Source organism: Ambystoma mexicanum, chromosome 3q, assembly GCF_040938575.1.
Source record: "Ambystoma mexicanum isolate Mex_15411 chromosome 3q, UKY_AmexF1_1, whole genome shotgun sequence".
In the NCBI taxonomy this organism is placed as follows: domain Eukaryota; kingdom Metazoa; phylum Chordata; class Amphibia; order Caudata; family Ambystomatidae; genus Ambystoma; species Ambystoma mexicanum.
Genome location: NC_090926.1, coordinates 375,850,768 through 375,868,995, shown reverse-complemented (window position 1 = coordinate 375,868,995; position 18,228 = coordinate 375,850,768). Strand labels below are relative to the sequence as shown.

Here is an 18,228-nt window from a genome sequence, read left to right as displayed (position 1 = left end):
ACCTCCAACTCTTGGCTCTTTTGTAATGTTTGTTCTGCTAAACTTAAATCAATCTGGATTTTATTTAACAGTTCAGATTGATTCTGGTCTAAAATTTCATTTTCCTCCTGCTTTTCCCGCATCACCCCCTGTGTGGAGATAGAGGTGGGCCATGATTCTGGCCATTTTGATTTGCTCCTCTTTAATTTTTGGGATCATATATAGCTCACTCAGAGCTTGGTGTAATAGACCACTATCCTGCCACGTGTCCAGCTTCATGGCAGTGACCTGTTGTGTTATTTCTTGTAGACAGACTTTTTCATCCTGCTCTGGCCACTCACCTCTGACAAATAGCTTGTGCAGGAGGTGCTCCCTAGCCATATTGATTTCTACTACGGTCATTTTGGACATGTTCTTATTTTATTAATTTATTTATTTATGTAAGGGTAACCTGAATTCTGTTGCTTTTCTGTCTATTTTAGGGTTGATTTTAGTTTGACGTTTAGACACAGGCCTGGTACATAGAGTATTTGTTTTGGGGAGGTGCTTGTACAGTGTAACCCAGTATTCCCACCACACATAGTATCACTACCTTGCAGGTTAGTCTGCTGTGTTAGACTGTCATGGATGGTAACCACACTCAATCCCAGGCTCAAGCCCACAAATTTGTTAAGTATTTCAATCAAGTTACGCACACCTTAGTCTCGGCCCAGTATGCAGCGCACAACTGCAATGCTTATTTTCATTAGATTAGATTCAATATTGAGATGGTGCACCAATCATATAACACCCCCTTTTAAAATACTTTGGGTCACAATGGACCATGAACCAGGCTGGTTGTTAAAATACAATATTTATTTATTTATTTGAAAATTCAAAAGAAATCCTACACTTTTTAATATGGGGCAGCAATCACCAATGTGGTGATAACAATGAGAATGTGAGCAATGCACTGGGTTTAACTTACTAGTGGAACAGATACACAGTACAACAGGATAGGAGCACTTTTGGTTTAGGTAAGATAGCACTTGAGTTAGAATTTCCCCCTCAACCCACAAATAATCAATTCTAGATGGATATGAGGAAACAGCAGGTAATCAGGAATAAGAAGCTAAAAACGGAATTCAAATACGACCCCCGCCCCAAAAAAGAGAGAAAAACGGATTTAAACCCCTTGCAATGTTATAAAATGACATTCGGAAATGGACAATTAAATAATGAATGTGTGTTAAAAACCTAGAAGCAAATATAATTCCTCATTAAAGCAACACTGCAAAGACACTAACAATCACAAAGAATGGATTACCAAAAGCATACAGTTCGAAAATGAGTGGCAGGGTTTAAAACCTGTTGCAGCAAAGGACACGTTGGAAACTTTGCAACCTTTGCAATTCCCACCTGAAATTACCCAAATGGTTTTTAATACAAATGGGTGAAATAAACTGATTTGAAGTTTTTTTGTAGGGGATACCTATAGATCACAGGTACAATATGGAAGTGAAAGTAAGTCTCTAGCTGGTAAATTGGATGAGTTATGCAAGATCTAGAAAGGTGCGTTTTGAGTAAAATGGAGTGGTGAAAATGGAAAGGAAATCCGTTTTGACAAGAACAGTTTTACTCTACACTAGGGTATTCAGGCTAGGCCACCAAAGAGGGACACAGTAAGCTCCAGGGTTGATTCGCGAGTTTAACCCTATCACCCCAGCGCCCAACCCTGGCGGAACCAGTCCGATCTCTCGAAATAAGAGTAAAGGCTTAGGATTTACACAAGGCAAAATTACTAAAGAGATGGCGCTAGCACTAGAACTCAAGAGCAGGATTATAAGAATGATCCTGACAGTTTTACAAGTTATCAGGGTAAGGATAGGATGACTTAGAGAGTGGGATGAGGACAAAGACAAGATAGGCTATGGGTTTAGGTGGGGTGGCAATTCATACTCAAAGTCCACTTTTTCGTTTTTGGATTTTGGACATTCAACGGTTTGGTTACTACACGGCAGTGCGCCTGGCAAAACAGCTGGGCAGTTCTGGTCACCGGGTAGCACTTCTGCACTGGCAATTCTGGTCACTGGATACTACAGGTAGCTGGATGGCAGGATTGCAGCAAGCAGGCAGGTAGTGGGATCAGGATGCTTCCCAAAAACACCACAGCTTTCCCCTTTGGTCATTTGGGGATTTTAGCGGTTTTCAAATTTTAGACCTTGCTGGCGCAGGATCAGTGATGCTTTAGCCTTGTAGTTGGGATCTGGAGTTTGGAAGATGACGGGAACAGGAACCCAGCGCAGGAAATCAGGAAGAGTGTCTATCTGTCCTGAGTTTTGTCAGGGACCCTTATTGATAGTGCATAATGATATCATCAAAGCATAGGGTGGGCAGGGTTAACTAAGCACGTTCCTAAACTACTTGGATTGGGTAGGGGTGCTAGTCTCCGCCTTGCTCTCAACTTGTTGTATTTCCAAGGGAATGATGTCCGGTTTATGAAGTGAGTTTTACAATGTCAAAAAACTCCCACATTTACTTTACTTAAAATCCGATTTTGCCAATAACAGACATTTATACAATTGCAATCTCTTAGTAAATTATATACACAGGTTACATATTATGTGCAGCACATATCAGTCCAATCCTCCAGTCTGTGGGACCTTGTTTCGCCCTTCTGATACATTTTGGTAATTTTAAACATGAAAGATTCAGCCTAAAATTCCATAATTTTATACACAGATGCGAATTATCCCCAGGGATTTATGTACAACGTTTTATGTTTGCAACATTGATATTTTTTGATTTATCCTCAATACCCTGCCCTATCTATCCCCAAGGTGTCGGCGAGTTCTACCATGTCTCAAAAGCAAGCACAAAAAATCACCTTTAAACAGCAATATTTTTACAGTTTTTCAAAGTCTTGCTGCAAAGATAAAAGTCTTTAAAGTTTATTCCTGAAATAGTCTTGGCAGTCTCTTTGTTCCTGGGTCCATATTTTTTCTGTCCTTCAACTGCTGCCAACTGTCATTTCCTTCAGAGCATGGTGGGGGTTTCTCCCTTCACACTTCAGACTTCCTTCCCTGGGAGCTTCATTGTCAGGGTCCCAGCAGAGACAAACGTCTGTTCAACCCCCTAATTATCAGGGGGTTGTCAGTATCTGCTGAGAGAGAGCCCTCCTTTTGGTGCCACCCCTCCAAGCAGAAAACCTGTTTTCAACTTGCAGCTCCAGCCACCATAGTTTTAATCTTTAATTTCTGATCCTAGATCCAGAATTAAAGCAAGCCGGTTGCATAAAAAAACCCCATGTTATATAGTCTCACCATCAACAAACCCCTTAATTTGCTAAAGACTGGCAGGCTTTCATTCACCAGTGTACTGTTCCAAAACACAGGCATTTGTTTTTCTTTAATTTGCAAAAGCTAATTTTTTTACACTGGTGCAGCTAGCCTTTCCTTCTTTAATTCAACTTTTAATCTCCAGCAGATTCACACACGGCCTTGCAGCTATAGTTATTCTCTTGAATGCTGGAGTTGGTCTGCAGCACAGATACATTGAAACAAACATGGCTCAGCTAGTTGGAGTCTCTCTCTGAACAGCTGAGTTTTGGATACTTTTGCAAAGAAAATGACAGTGTTTCCTGTGTAAGTAAAAGTAAAGTTCCTGGTTGATTTTTTTAGAGTTGGTTTGACTGGGCTTGTCAATTCAGATTCATGCCTGGTTTTTCTGAGGCACAGTGAGACACACAGGGCTTGGTAGGGTTTATTAATCACAGTGGCCTTAAGGAACAGAGGGAATTAAGAGTCAAAGCCGCATTTTTTAAAGGTGAAAAAGGGGTTCTTTTCAATGGGGATTTTGGGCTTTTGCAGCAAAACAACACTGCTTTTTCCACTTTCTTCCTTTTGTTTAGGTCAGAACCCACTGGCAATCTCCTTCAATGGGCCCCCTTAGTTCCATCCAGCCATATTTGTTGTTTGCAAAACCCAGTTTTGAGCTATGGTGCTCACAGGAGCCAGCGCAACCATTTTGTGGTTTCTGCACAACTGCAGCTTGGTGATGTGGGGAAATGCTGTTGAGTGGGTCAATATATCCCACACATCCCCCCCGACTCTTCTGAGATTTCAAGTCGAGGGAGAAACGGTTATCAGGGTAAGGATAGGATGACTTAGAGAGTGGGATGAGGACAAAGACACGATAGGCTATGGGTTTAGGTGGGGTGGCAATTGATAATCACAGTCCACTTTTTAGTTTTTGGATTTTGGACCATCAAAGGTTCAGTTACTACATGGCAGGGCAGGGCACGTGGCAAAACAGCTGGGCAGTTCTGGTCACCGGGTAACACTTCTGTACTGGCAATTCTGGTCACTGGATACTACAGGTTAGCTGGATGGCAGGATTGCAGCAAGCAGGCAGTTACTGGGATCAGGATGCTTCCCAAAAAGACGAAATCTTTCACCTTTGGTTATTTGGGGATTTTAGCGGTTTTTGAATTTTAGGCATTGCTGGAGCAGGATCAGCAATGCTTTGGCCTTGTAGTTGGGATCCTGAGTCTGGAAGATGACGGGAACAGTAACGCAGTGCAGGAAATCAGGAAGAGTGTCTGTCTGTCCTGAGTCTTGTCAGGGACCCTTATTTTCTAGTGCATAATGACAATATCAAAGTATAGGCTGGGCAGGGTTAACTAAGCATGCCTCTAAACTACTTAGATTGGGTAGGGGTGCTAGTCTCTGCCTTGAGCTCAACTGGTTGGATTTCCAAGGGAATTATGTCAGCTTTATGAGGTAAATTGTACAATGTCCAAACACTCCCACATTTACATTACTTACATTCTGATTTAGCCAAAAACAGACATTTATACAATTGCAATCTCTTAGTAAATTATCTACACAGGTTACATATTATGTGCAGCACATGTCAGTCCGATCCTCCAGTCTATGGGACCATATTTCACCCTTCTGATACATTTTGGTAATTTTAAACATGAAAGATTCGGCCTAAAATTCCATAATTTTTACACAGATGCGAATTATCCCCAGGGATGTATGTACAAAATGTTATGTTTGCAACATTGATACTTTTCGATTTATCCCCAATACTTTGCCCTTTCTGTCCTCAAGGTGTCAGCGAGTTCTACCATGTCTCAAAAGCAAGCACAAAAAATCACTTTTAAACTGCATAATTTTTACAGTTTTTCAAAATCTTGCTGCAAAGATAGAAGTCTTTTAAAGTTTATTCCTGAAATAGTCTTGGGGAACAAATGGCAGTCTCTTTGTTCCTGGTTCCATTTTTTTTCTGCCCTTCAACTGCTGACAACTGTCATTTCCTTTAGAGCATGGGGGGGGTTTCTCTTCTTTGATTGAAGTTATATTGCCCCTTCACACTTCAGACTTCCTTCCCTGGGAGCTTCATTGTCAGGGTCTCGGAAGAGACAAAAGTCTGTTCAACCCCTTAAATATCATGGGGTTGTCAGTATCTGCTGAGAGAAAGCCCTCCTTTTGGTGCCACCCCTCCAAGCAGAAAACCTGTTTTTCAACTTGCAGCTAAAGCCACCATAGTTTTAATCTTTAATTTCTGATCTTAGATCCAGAATTAAAGCAAGCCGGTTGCATAAAATAACCCATGTTATATAGTCTCACCATCAGCAAACCCCTTCATATTGCTAAAGACTGGCATGCTTTCATTCACCAGTGTACTGTTCCAAAACACAGGCATTTGTTTTTCTTTAATTTGCAAAAGCCCATTTTCTTCCACGTGGTGCAGCTAGCCTTTCCTTCTTAAATTCAACTTTTCATCTCCAGCAGATTCACACACGGCCTTGCAGCTATATATTATTCTCTTGGATGCTGGAGTTGGTCTGCAGCACAGATACATTGAAACAAACATGGCTCAGCTAGTTAGAGTCTCTCTCTGAACAGCTGAGTTTTGGATACTTTTGCAAAGAAAATGACAGTGTTTCCTGTGTAAGTAAAAGTAAAGTTCCTGGTTGATTTTTTTAAAAGTTGGTTTGACTGGGCTTGTCAATTCAGAATCATGCCTGGTTGTTCTGAGGCACAGTGAGACACACAGGGCTTGGTAGGGTTTATTAATTACAGTGGCCTTAAGGAACAGAGGGAATTTAGAGTCAAAGCCACATTTTTTAAAGGTGAAAAGGGTTTATTTTCAATGGGGATTTTGGGCTTTTGCAGCAAAGCAACGCTGCTTTTTCCACCTTCTTCCTTTTGTTTAGGTTGGAACCCACTGGAAATCTACTTCAATGGGCCCCCTTTGTTCCATCCTGCCCGATGTGTGCTTGGCAGGATGGTGCAGCCATTTTTGTTGTTTGCAAAACACAGTTTTGAGCCATGGCACTCACAGGAGCCAGCGAAACCATTTTGTGGTTTCTGCACAACTGCAGCTTGGTGATGTGGGGAAATGCTTTTGAGTGGGTCAATATATCCCACACCCCTCCCAACTTGGAACGCAGCTGCCAAATCTCTGATGTGCTTTTATCAGAAGTGCTGGGGTCAAGCTGTTTTTCTATCTCGTGCAAAGTGAGTGTCTGTTTAGGAAGGATGGCAGACCCATTGTTGCGACAAATGTTTCTTGGCCTGTAACCTATGCATTGCAATTAACCCCTAGTGAACAAGCTCAACGGGCCCTTCACTCTGCTAGTTAGTGTCATAGTATTGCAAGACTGGTCATCTAGGCACTATAATGCTTTACTAAGCCATCTATAAAACTCTGATTATCGGCATTTAGTACACTTTTCAAATAAGCTATTAGTTTTAGCTGCTTACACAACAAGCTATAGGCCTAATATGCAATATGGTTAGCTCAGTGGGTCAATACACCTACGCCAATGCATCTATGCTGTACACTACAAGACCCTTGAGCACAATCAAAGGTCGGCGGATATATCTGATGTGGCCAAGGAAATGAGGGTCAAAGAGCCGGAATGCAGTGTAACGCTTACCTGATCTCTGCAGAAGCGCTTCACCAATGTCTTCTACCTCACGTTACCACATCGATCTCTTCTGCATGCAAGGCGGGTAAACGTACTGTAGGAAAGGGAGCATCTGATTAATTCCCAATTAGCCACAACATTATTCTCCCACCCTTAACAGTTCTACAAGAATAACTAGAACACTGGGCGTGAAGTTTTTTCTGTGCTCACCTGGTACTTAAATTAAATGAGCTCTCCATCCTGCAGATTGGAAGGGGCGCATGTCCTGAAGTATGTTCTGGTGCTAGTTTCAATGTGTAGATTCTTGATAGGTATTCATAAATTGTGGCAAAAGGTCAAAAAAGAAGAAACCCCCTTGATACGTCTCAAGCGGGTCCATTTTGGAATTTTCCAGCAGAAATTAAATGGTTAATATGTTCTTGCTGAAGTACTTAAACTTGCGGGTATTATCTTGGATTCCGAAATTGTTTTATTTTCTCTTATTATTGCATTGCAGGGTTCTTCTTGAAACGTACATGGCGAGAGCAGGAATAAGAATGAAGACACTGGGGGTCATTACGACTTTGGAGGCAGCCATGGTGCTATTAGCAACATGCCTGCCTCCAAAGTCGTGTCCTGGTTCTCAGAATGAGGACTTACCGGGTCATTCCAACCTTGGAGGACCCGGTAAATCCCCATTCTGAAAACCATTCCCCATTCCCATTCGAGCCCTTGTAGGGCTCGAATGGGAATGGGGAAGGAGCTAATAACGGGCCCACAAATAGCGGGCCCGTTATTAGCTCCCTGGTCCCTTAGCGGCTCCCGCTAAGGGGCCTCGGAATGCGGCGGTAAGGGTTTAACATCACCAGCATCCTTACTGGTGCCGTTAACCACTTACCGCCTGCCATGAAATGTGGCCCACTGTCAAACTTGGTAAGCTGCAGGGAACCATGAAAACTGGAGAAAAAAAAACAAACGTGTATGGACACGGAGAACTTGTCAAAACCAATGATCAACCCTGGGGCTGGTGAGGGCTTGAGGGAGCGTTAAGTTCTCAAGGAGACTTGACAATGTGTAATAAAACAATGCTGCCGCACGTGAGCCAAACGTGGAAGCAAGCGGCTCTGAATGTTTTATGAAAGCCTTTAAATTTGCATAACTGAATGAGGCAGGCGGCAACGTGCTGCGGACATAAATCAACAAGATTTGGTGAACTGGATTTCGAATGTTACAGTCTTTTCCCTTTGTATGTCCTTTCTTGTAAACTTGGCGAGAAACTAATTATTCATACCTTTTCTCTTCTTTTTTCAGGTTTGTAGGCGGAAGCACAGGACAGCTGCTGCAGACGACTCTGTGTGACGTGGAGGAGCAGCTGGAACTCACACGGGAGCGGGAACACAGCCACACAGTGAAAGCAGCATTAACCAAGGGTATGTTTTTAAAACAGGAAACTTTCAGTAAATCGGAAAAATGTTCATCGAAGCTCGCATGGGAATTGAGCTCCGAATAATGTCTGAAATCAAACACGTCTTAGAGTGTAACTAGGATGAAACTAGAAATCTGGATAATAGGGCCACGGTAAGTGTTGTACTACAACCGGCAGAACGTCACGAAGCGCAGGTTTTGCAACGAGCGTGTCTTATAAAGGCAGCCACGCTCGATGCATAGAATGACACATGAATAAGTCATCAGCCAACTGGGCCGCCATCCTAAGGAACCAGGAAGTTATAGCAAATCAATTAGGGCAATGCTGCACAATCACCCTATCTATATACCCTCCAATAACGCCAGGCTAATAACCATGTAGAACCTAAGCTGGGAACCTTACTTCTTTTGATACCCCATTGGGATATATTATTAGGAATTTTTGTCGTGGTCATGACAGTATTCCCACCCAAAGCCCCTCTCAAGGTCGAACTATCTGCTCCAGGTCTCAACGGGTAATTTAGATGGAATCGTCTCAACAACCGAGGGGCAGGAATGTTCTCGAGGGGTTCCCAAGTTTTGTCTTGCGGTCCATATCCTTTCCAATCCACAAAGTAAAACAGTTTCTGTGTCACCATTTTAGAGTCTAGAATGGCCTTAACTTCATATTCCAGCTGATCCCCCTCCACATCCACTGGAACTGGAGCTTCTTGAATTCGAGTGTGAGGATGAACTGGTTTCAGAAGGGAAACGTGAAACGCCGGTTTATCTTCATATGAGATGTTAGAGTCAGTCTCATGGCCACAGGGTTGATCACTGCTTCAATCACAAACGGGCCCAGAAACCTAGGATGGAATTTTCGACTGCCTTAAAATATAATGTTTTTTGAGGCCAACCAAACCGCATCTCCCATTAGATACATCGGGGTGTCTCTGCGATGTCGACCAGCAAATCTCTTCTGTGTATCTTTGGCAGCTGTCAAATGTGTCCGAGATTGCAATACGGCCTGAGAAATGTTATTGTGGAGTGATTTGACTGCTGGCATCTCCAAAGCATCAGGAGGATCATAAACTGAGGTGCGAGGATGTCGCCCATGTAAGGTGTAAAGTGGACTGAGCCCAGGCCATGTATGCACCGAACTCTTATAGGCGTATTCCGCTACCCACAAGACATCCAACCATGAATTATCAGTTTGGTGAAGTAGGCACCGAAGAAACTGCTCTAACATCTGATTAGTACGTTCCATCTGCACATCCGTCTGTGGATGGTGGCTGGTGGAAAGGCGAACAGCAATCTGAGCCAACTCGCAGCATTTTCTCCAAAATCTTGAAATGAACTGGCTCGCCTGATCCGATACCACACCGGACAGAAAACCATAAAGTTTCACAATGTTTTCTAGAAAAATCTTTGCCAGAGCATGAGCCGTGGAAAGCCCTTTCAGAGCCACAAAATGAACCATCATGGAGAATAGATCTACCACCACTAGGATGGTGCCAAAACCTGTGCACGGCAGCAAATCAGTGATGAAATCCATAAAGATGGTATGCCAAGGGATTGATGGCACCGTCAAGGGTCGGAGGAGGCCTGCAGGTTTCTTTTTCTGAGCTTTGTTTTGAGTACAAATTCCACATGTCTGGATAAAATGGACGACATCCTTGCGCCAAGTTGACAACCAATAGAACCTCTTGATCTTTTCAATTGTCTTCGTCACCCCTGGATGCCCTCCCATCAATACACTATGGTAGTTAGCAATTACCTTTTTCTGCAGGTCCTAAGTTGGCAAATACAAACGCCCTTGGTAATATGGAAGTTTGTCTTGAATATGGCATTGGGTCTTACTAGAAACCCACACCTGCTGCTCCTCTGCTGACATGCCACATCTTAATTCCTCCCTGAGAACTTCAAAGTGTGAATCTTTAGCACCGATGACTCCAAGCAGCCTTTCCCCTGGTATGAAGTCCACAGGGCCTGGGGAGACGAACGCGCTGTCTCCTTTCCCAATCCGGGACAAAGCATCCGCCTTGCCATTGCGCACCCCTGGACGAAATGTTATGACTAAGTCATACTCCCCAAATAAGAACGCCCATCACAACTGCTGTGAGGCCTGGGCCTTTGGTGAACATAGGTACTGCAGATTTATGTGGTCTGTAAAGATCTTGACAGTATGCCATGCACCCAACAAATGATGCCTCCATTCCTTAATGACATTTTTTATGGTCAACAGCTCCTTATCTGTGACTGCATAATTGAGCTCGGTAGTAGAGAACCTTTTGGACCAAAAGGCCACATGGTGCAACACATTGGTATCGAGATTTTGAACAGCACCCATCGCCACACTAGTTGCGTCCGTTTCAACCACAAAAGGGAGGTCAGGTCATGGGTGCTGTAGAACTGGAGCTGTGGTGAACATACTCTTTAAAATCTGAAACGACCCTCCCGCTTCACCTGTCCATTCAAACTTATGATTTTTCCTGAGCAGAGACGTAATAGGATGGGCTAACTGTGAGAAACCTGCCACGAACCATCGGTGAAAATTCATAAAACCCAAAAAACATTGAACTCCTTTCACCGACGGAGGAGAGGGCCATGTGAGTATAGCATCCACTTTTTAGTTATCCATCTTAATTCCCTGCCGGGAGAGTACAAACCCTAGGAATTCCACCTCCGTAACACGAAAAGAACATTTTTCTAGCTTGACATACAGATGATTATCTATCAACCTCCTGAGGACAGATCACACATGATGAAAGTGTTCTTGAACAGTAGCTGAAAAAATTTGAATCTCATCAATGTAAACTACTGCACAGACATCCAGCAGTTCATGCAGCACGTCATTCATGAAACATTGAAAGGCCGCAGGAGCATTGCTCAGCCCGAAGGGCATCAGTTGATAATCCTAGAGGCCATAGCTAGTGCGAAAGGCTGTCTTCAATTCATCTCCCTTCTTAATGCGCACCAAATGGTAAGCTCCTCTAAGGTCAAGTTTTGTGAAAATCCGTGCCTGCTTAACTTGATCCAATCAAACCGGAATGAGGGGAAGCGGATACCAGTTCTTCACTGTGATTTGATTTAATGCACGGTAATCTATGCAGGTCCTTAAATCTCCTTCCTTTATGGGCACGAAGTAGAGGGGAGAGGCTGCGGGTGACTTCGACGGCCTTATAAAACCATTAGCCAGGTACTGGTCTAGATACGCTTTGAGGTGAACATTCTCCTGTCCCATCAGGGCATAGATTCGGCTGCACAGAATTTGGGACTCCGGAACAAGATCAATCTGGCAATCATATGGCTGGTGTGGGGTAGCACATCTGCCTTTTCCTACTCTAACACATCCTGGAACTCCTGGTATTCTGGAGATAACATACCTATCAAACCTAAGGTTGATCCACGTGGTTAAATGGTTCGCACCAACTTTCCAAGGTCGCACCAACTTCCCAAGGTCTCATCCACTCCATAACAAGAATCCTGGCACTCAGGAGGAAAGGTCAGTGCTCGAGCACGCCAATCAATGCGTGGGTTATGTGCTTCCAACCATGGTATACCCAGAATTATCTGAAACTGTGGGGCACTGATAAGGTCGAAAGAGATCCTTTTCCTGTGTCCGTCCTGGCATAGGAAAATGAGTTAGTCAGTGCACTGTGTCACAGGACCTGACACTAATTGAGTGCCGTCTATGGCCGTAACATTCTCGGGCACTTACTTAGAAACCATTGGAAAACCTATCTTGTTGGCCAAAATCGGAATCCATATAATTGCCAAAGGCCGCGCTATCGATTTAAGCCTGCAAGGCATGCATTCGAGAGGGTTGCTCCTAGAAAATCAGGATTATAGGGATCAGAAAGTGTGAGGCCAGAGTAACCTTTTCTGTGCTCGACAAGCTGACCTCTAAACTTGCCAGGCATTGGAGTTTTCCGGACTTTGATCTGCTTCGGCTTTATTCACTCCTCCCACTGGCTTTCGAGGTGGTTTCACTGGACAGTCCCATAGAAAATGGCCCGCCTTACCACAATAGAGACATAGTTGCTGTTGCTGTCTCTTCTCTGTCTCAGCCTTGGAAATAGGCCCCCTGATGCCACCCAACTGCATAGGCTCTGGATGGCTTTCAGACGTGGATCGCACTGGGACGAACATAATAAGTTCTATTCTCTGAGCGTGCATGATCAACTCGAACGTCTTGCAAACGATGATCCAATTGAATGGTTATGTCAATAAATTCGGCACATCCTTCTGGCGGATTTACCACCTGGGCCAAAACATCTTTCAGCTCACTCTGTAAACCTTGATAAAATAGGGCTGTTCTCTTATCAGCAGGCCAATTAGTTTCAGCAACCAATCTGTTGAATGTTGCAACAAAGGCTAACATGTCCTGATTGCCTTCTTGAAGCGACAATAACTCATTATCTAGAGCCTGTCCTTGAGTATAACGAGCAAAAACTTTCTCCAGTTCTTGCTCGAAGCCTTGGAAATTTCATAACAAAGGGTTGTCTCGATTCTCTAATGGATCGACCAATCCGCAGCATAACCCCCAAGATAAGACAGCACAAAGGCAACTTTAGATTGCTCCGAGTGAAAAACCCCCGGTCTGCAGAGAAAGTGTAGCCTACATTGATTCATGAAGAGAGCAAATTTTGTCGGATCCCCCGTAAACCGCTTGGGAGGCGCCAATGGAATATTGCCTGGTACCACCACTTGTACTGGAGCCACTGTTGGAGGTGGTGCAGGTGGATTGCTGCCTGGAAGAGGAGCCTGCCCTGCTTGGGCCTTTAATAGTTGCTGGGCCACCCATCGGTCCGATCCCTGTTAAAAACCAGTTCTCTCCGTAGAGCATTAGTCTCTGATCGAGCTGAGTAAACCTCGGCCCATAGTTCTCCCAACAACTGTGCCAACTGTTCCATCTCATGGGTCCCCATGACTCTTGGGCAGAGTAGTTTCAATCCGTCTTTGGGTTCTGTAACACTTACCTGATCTCTGCGGGAGAGCTTCACCAATATCTTCTACCCCTGGTTCCCTCAGCTATCCCTTCTGCATTCAAGACGGGTAAACGTATTGTAGGAAAGGGATATTCTGGTTAATTCCCAATTAGCCGCAAAATTCTTTTCCCACCTTTAACAGTTCTGCCAGAATAACTAGAACACTGGGCGTGAAGTTTTTTCTGTGATCACCTAGTACTTAAATTAAATGAGCTCTCCATCCTGCAGATTGGCAATGGCGCATGTCCTCAAGAATGTTCTGGTGCTAGTTCCAATGTGTAGATTCTTGATAGGTATTCATAAATTGTGGCAAAAGTAAAAAAAAAAGAAGAAACCCCCTTGATACGTCTCAAGCGGGTTTATTGTGGAATTTTCAGGCAGAAATCAAATGGTTAATGTGTTCTTGCTGGAGTACTTAAACTTGCAGGTATTTTCTTGGATTCCTAAACTGTTTTATTTTCTCTCTTTTTTTATTGCCTTGCAGGGGTCTTTTTGGAACATACGTGGCGAGAGCAGGAATACCAATGAAGACACTGCCTAACTTGGTATGCTGCGGGGGACCGTGAAAACTGGAAAACAACCCAAGCGTGTATAGACACGGAGAACGTGCCAAAACCAATTATCAACCCTGGGGATGGTGAGGGCTCGAAGGAGCGTTAAGTTCTCAAAGAGACTTGACAATGCATAATAAAAGAATGCTGCCACACGTGAACCAAACGTGGAAGCAAGCAACTCTGAATGTTTTATGAAAGCTTTTAAAATTGCATAACTCTATGAGGCGGGCGGAAACGTGCCGCGTAATGTAAATCAACAAGATTTGGTGAACTGGGTTGCGGAATGTTACAGTCTTTTTCCTTTGTATGTCCTTTTTTGTAAACTTGGCAAGAAACTAATTCTTCATACCCTTTCTCTTCTTTTTCAGGATTGTAGGCGAAAGCACAGGACAGCCACTGCAGATGACTCCGTGGAACGTGGAGGAGCAGCTGGAGCTCACACGGGAGCAGGAACACAGCCCTGCAGTAAAAGCAGCATTAACCACGGGTACATTTTTAAAACGGGAAACTTTCAGTAAATCAGAAAAATGTCATCGAAGCTCGCAGAGGAATTTAGCTCCGAATAATGTCTGAAATTAGACACTTCTTAGAGTGTAACTACTATGAAACTAGAAATCTGGATCGTAGGGCTGCAGTAAGCGTTGTACTGCAACCAGCAGAATGACACTATCACATGCTTTGCAACGGGCGTGGCTTATAAAGGCAGCCACTCTAGATGTATAGAATGACACATGAATAAGTCAGCTGCCAACTGGGCCGCCATCTTAAGGCACCAGGAAGTTATAGCAAATCAATTAGGGCAATGCTGCACAATCACCCCATCTATGTATCCCACAAGAACGCCCAGCTAATAACCATGTAGAACCTAAGCTGGGAGCCTTTCTTCTTTTGATACCTTGTTGAGATACATTATGAGGCATTTTTGTCATGGTCATGACATGCAAGGAGAGTGAGGCCCGGCCCTAGATCGACGATGTGGATAACAGGGAGAGGCGAAACAACCTGCGGATAAGGGGTGTCCCTGGTACAGAGACTGAATCGCCAAGCGACCTGGAGCTATTGCTGACGCGACTAGTGAGACAGCGCTGGGAGGTGAGACGGAAAGGGAGATTCGCTTTGAAAGGGTTCACAGAGGCGCCGGAACATCGGGTGGACCGTGCTCAGTAGTGGCAAAGTGCCATTACTATAGTGACAAAGAGGAGATCCTGCGGAAAGCTAGGGAGATGGGAGAAATAGAATGGGAAGGGGCCACTGTGACAATCTTTGGAGCAGACGAGGAAATGCAGACCCCTTAGCCAATGGCTTCGTGAGGGGGGGGGGGGTTAAGTATCAATGGCGATTCCCATGTTGTTGTCCTTCTACTACGACAGGCAACATTACAAACTGCTACATGGAGAGAAAGCAGGACCTCTTTTGCAAGAGTTTCAGAAAGGGGGGCTGCAGCAAGACCAGGAAGGACAAAGTAAGCTGAGGGTGCCCTTTAATAGGGGAAGCCCCAACCGAGAAGCCGCAAAAGAGATGGCAGCGTGAGGAAATCCAGGAATCTGCAAGCATTGCAGCCCAAGGGACACGGATGAAGTAGAGGTCCACCCTGCAATTGGAGTACTACTTTGTGCAAGGGAAGAGAGGGGGGGAGAGAGAATGTTAAGATTAACTGTTTTTGTTCATGTTCTGGTGGGGTGGGGGACCCCACAATCTCCTAGCACCCGTAAATGTTCGTGGGTCTCAGGAAGGCTTGGTTCTTGACCCAAGCTGGACTTGTTCTTCACAGGCCACACGTGGGAGAAGTTCACATTAAGGGAAGGTTGGGGGGCACCACCCCTTCCTCCCAAGAGAGAACAAATGCAGCATGTGTCCAAGGGCTCGGACCAAAGGAACCCACACCTGCTGCTCCTCTAATGACACACCACATCTTATTTCCTCCCTGAGATCTTCAAAGTGCGAATCTTTAGCACCTACGCCTCCAAGCAACCTTTCCCCTGGAATGATGTCCACCAGGTCCGGGGTAACGAACGCGCTCTCTCCTTTCCCAATATGGTACCAAGCATCCGCCTTGCCATTGCGCACCCCTGGACAAAACGTGATGACAAAGTCATACTCTGCAAAAATGAGCGCCCATCGCAACTGCCGTGAGGACTTGGCCTTGGCTGAACGTAGGTACTGCAGATTTCTGTGGTCTGTAAAGATCGTGCCCCTAACAAATTATGCCTCCATTCCTTAAGGGCATTTTTTATGGCCAACGGCTCCTTATCTGTGACTGCATAATTGAGCTCGGCAGTAGAGAACTTTTTGGACCAAAACGCCACAGGGTGCAACATATTGTTATCTAGATTTCGTTGTGACAGAACAGCACCCATTGCCACACTAAATGCGTCCGTTTGGACCACAAGAGGGAGGTTGGGTTTTGGATGTTGTGGAACTGGAGCTGTGGTGAACGTATTCTTTAAAATCTGAAAAGCCCCTTCCGCTACACTTGTCCATTCAAACATGTGATTTTTCCTGAGCAGAGACTTTATAGGATGGGCTTACAGTGAGAAACCTGGCACGAACCGTCACTAAAAATTCACAAAACCCAAAAAACATTCAACTCCTTTCACCGACGTAGGAGAAGGCCAAGTGAGTATAGCATCCACTTTTCAGTTATCCATCTTAATTCCATGCGGGGAGAGTACAAACCCCAGGAATTCCACCTCCTTAACATGAAACGAACATTTTTCTAGCTTGACATACAGATGATTATCTCTCAACCTCCTGAGGACGATCACACATGATGAACGTGTTCTTGAACAGTAGCTGAAAAAATGTGAATGTCATCAATGTAAACTACTGCACAGACATCCAGCAGTTCACGAAGCATGTGATTCATGAAACATTGAAAGGCCGTAGGAGCATTGCACAGCCCAAAGGGCATCACTTGATACTCATAGAGGCCATACCTAGTGAGAAAGGCTGTCTTCCACTCATCTCCGTTCTTAATACGCACCAAATGGTTAGCTCCTCTAAAGTTTCGTGAACATCCGTGCCTGCTTAACTTGATTCAATAAAACCGGGATGAGGGGAAGCGGATACCGATTCTTCACTGTGAGTTGATTTAATGCGAAGCAATCTATGCAGGTCCTTACCTCTCCTTCCTTCTTGGGCACGAAGAAGAGGGGAGAGGCTGCGGGTGACTTCGGTGGCCTTATAAAACCATTAGCCAGGTACTGCTCTGGATACGCCTTGAGGTGAACATTCTCCAGTCCCGTCAGGGCATAGATTCGGCTGCACAGAATTTGGGACTCCGGAACAAGATGAATCTGGCAATCATATGGCTGGTGTGGGGGTAGCACATCTGCCTTTTCTTACTTTAACACATCTTGGAATTCCTGGTATTCTGGAGATAACACCTATCAAACCTAAGGTTGATCCAGGTGGTTAAATGGTTCGCACCAACTTCCCAAGGTCGCACCAACTTCCCAAGGTCTCATCCACTCCATAACAAGAATCCTGGCACTCGGGAGGAAAGGTCAGTGCTCGAGCACGCCAATCAATGCGTGGGTTATGTGCTTCTAACCATGGTATACCCAGAATTATCTGAAACTGTGGGGCACTGATAAGGTCGAAAGAGATCCTTTTCCTGTGTCCGTCCTGGCATAGGAAAATGAGTTAGTCAGTGCACTGTATCACAGGACCCGACACTAATTGAGTGCCGTCTACGGCCGTAACATTCTCGACCACTTACTTCGAAACCATTGGAAAACCGATCTTGTTGGTCAAATCGAAATCCATATAATTGCCAAAGGCCGCGCTATCGATTGAGCCTGCAAGGCATGCATTCGAGAGGGTTGCTCATAGAAAATCAGGATTATAGGGATCAGAAAGTGTGAGGTCGGAGAAACCTTTTCTGTGCCCGACAAGCGGACCTCTAAACTTGTCGGGCGTTGGGAGTTTTCCAGACTTTGATCTGCTTCGGCTTTATTCACTCCTCCCACTGGATTTCGAGATGGTTTCACTGCACAGTCCTGTAGAAAATGGGCCCGCCTTACCACAATAGAGACATAGTTGCTGTTGCCGTCTCTTATCCCTCTCAGCCTTGGAAATAGGCCCCTTGATTCCACCCAACTGCATAGGCTCTGGATGGCTTTCAGAAGTGGATCGCACTAGGTTGTCCTTCAGACGAACATAATAAGTTCTATTCTATGAGCGTGCGATCAACTCGACTGTCTTGTAAACGATGATCCAATTGAATGTTTCAGTCAATACATTCGGCACATCCCTCCACTGGATTTACCACCTGGGCCAAAACATTTTTCACCTCACTCCATAAACCTTGATAACATAGGGTTGTTCTCTTATCAGCAGGTCAATTAGTTTCAGCAACCAATCTGTTGAATGTTGCAACATAGATTAACAGGTCCTG

General features: G+C 44.6%; 1 protein-coding gene across 1 annotated transcript in view; it reads left to right on the top strand.

Annotated features, from left to right (window-relative positions):
- The window catches only part of LOC138582594 (uncharacterized), a 100,117-nt gene that overhangs the window by 19,509 nt on the left and 62,380 nt on the right, over positions 1 to 18,228 (top strand). Inside the window, exons 2-4 of the mRNA XM_069654007.1 lie at positions 8,192 to 8,310; positions 13,760 to 13,912; positions 14,198 to 14,316. Coding sequence (XP_069510108.1) covers positions 13,910 to 13,912; positions 14,198 to 14,316 — 122 coding nt within the window. The 5' untranslated portion in view covers positions 8,192 to 8,310; positions 13,760 to 13,909. The remainder of the gene's footprint in view (positions 1 to 8,191; positions 8,311 to 13,759; positions 13,913 to 14,197; positions 14,317 to 18,228) is intronic.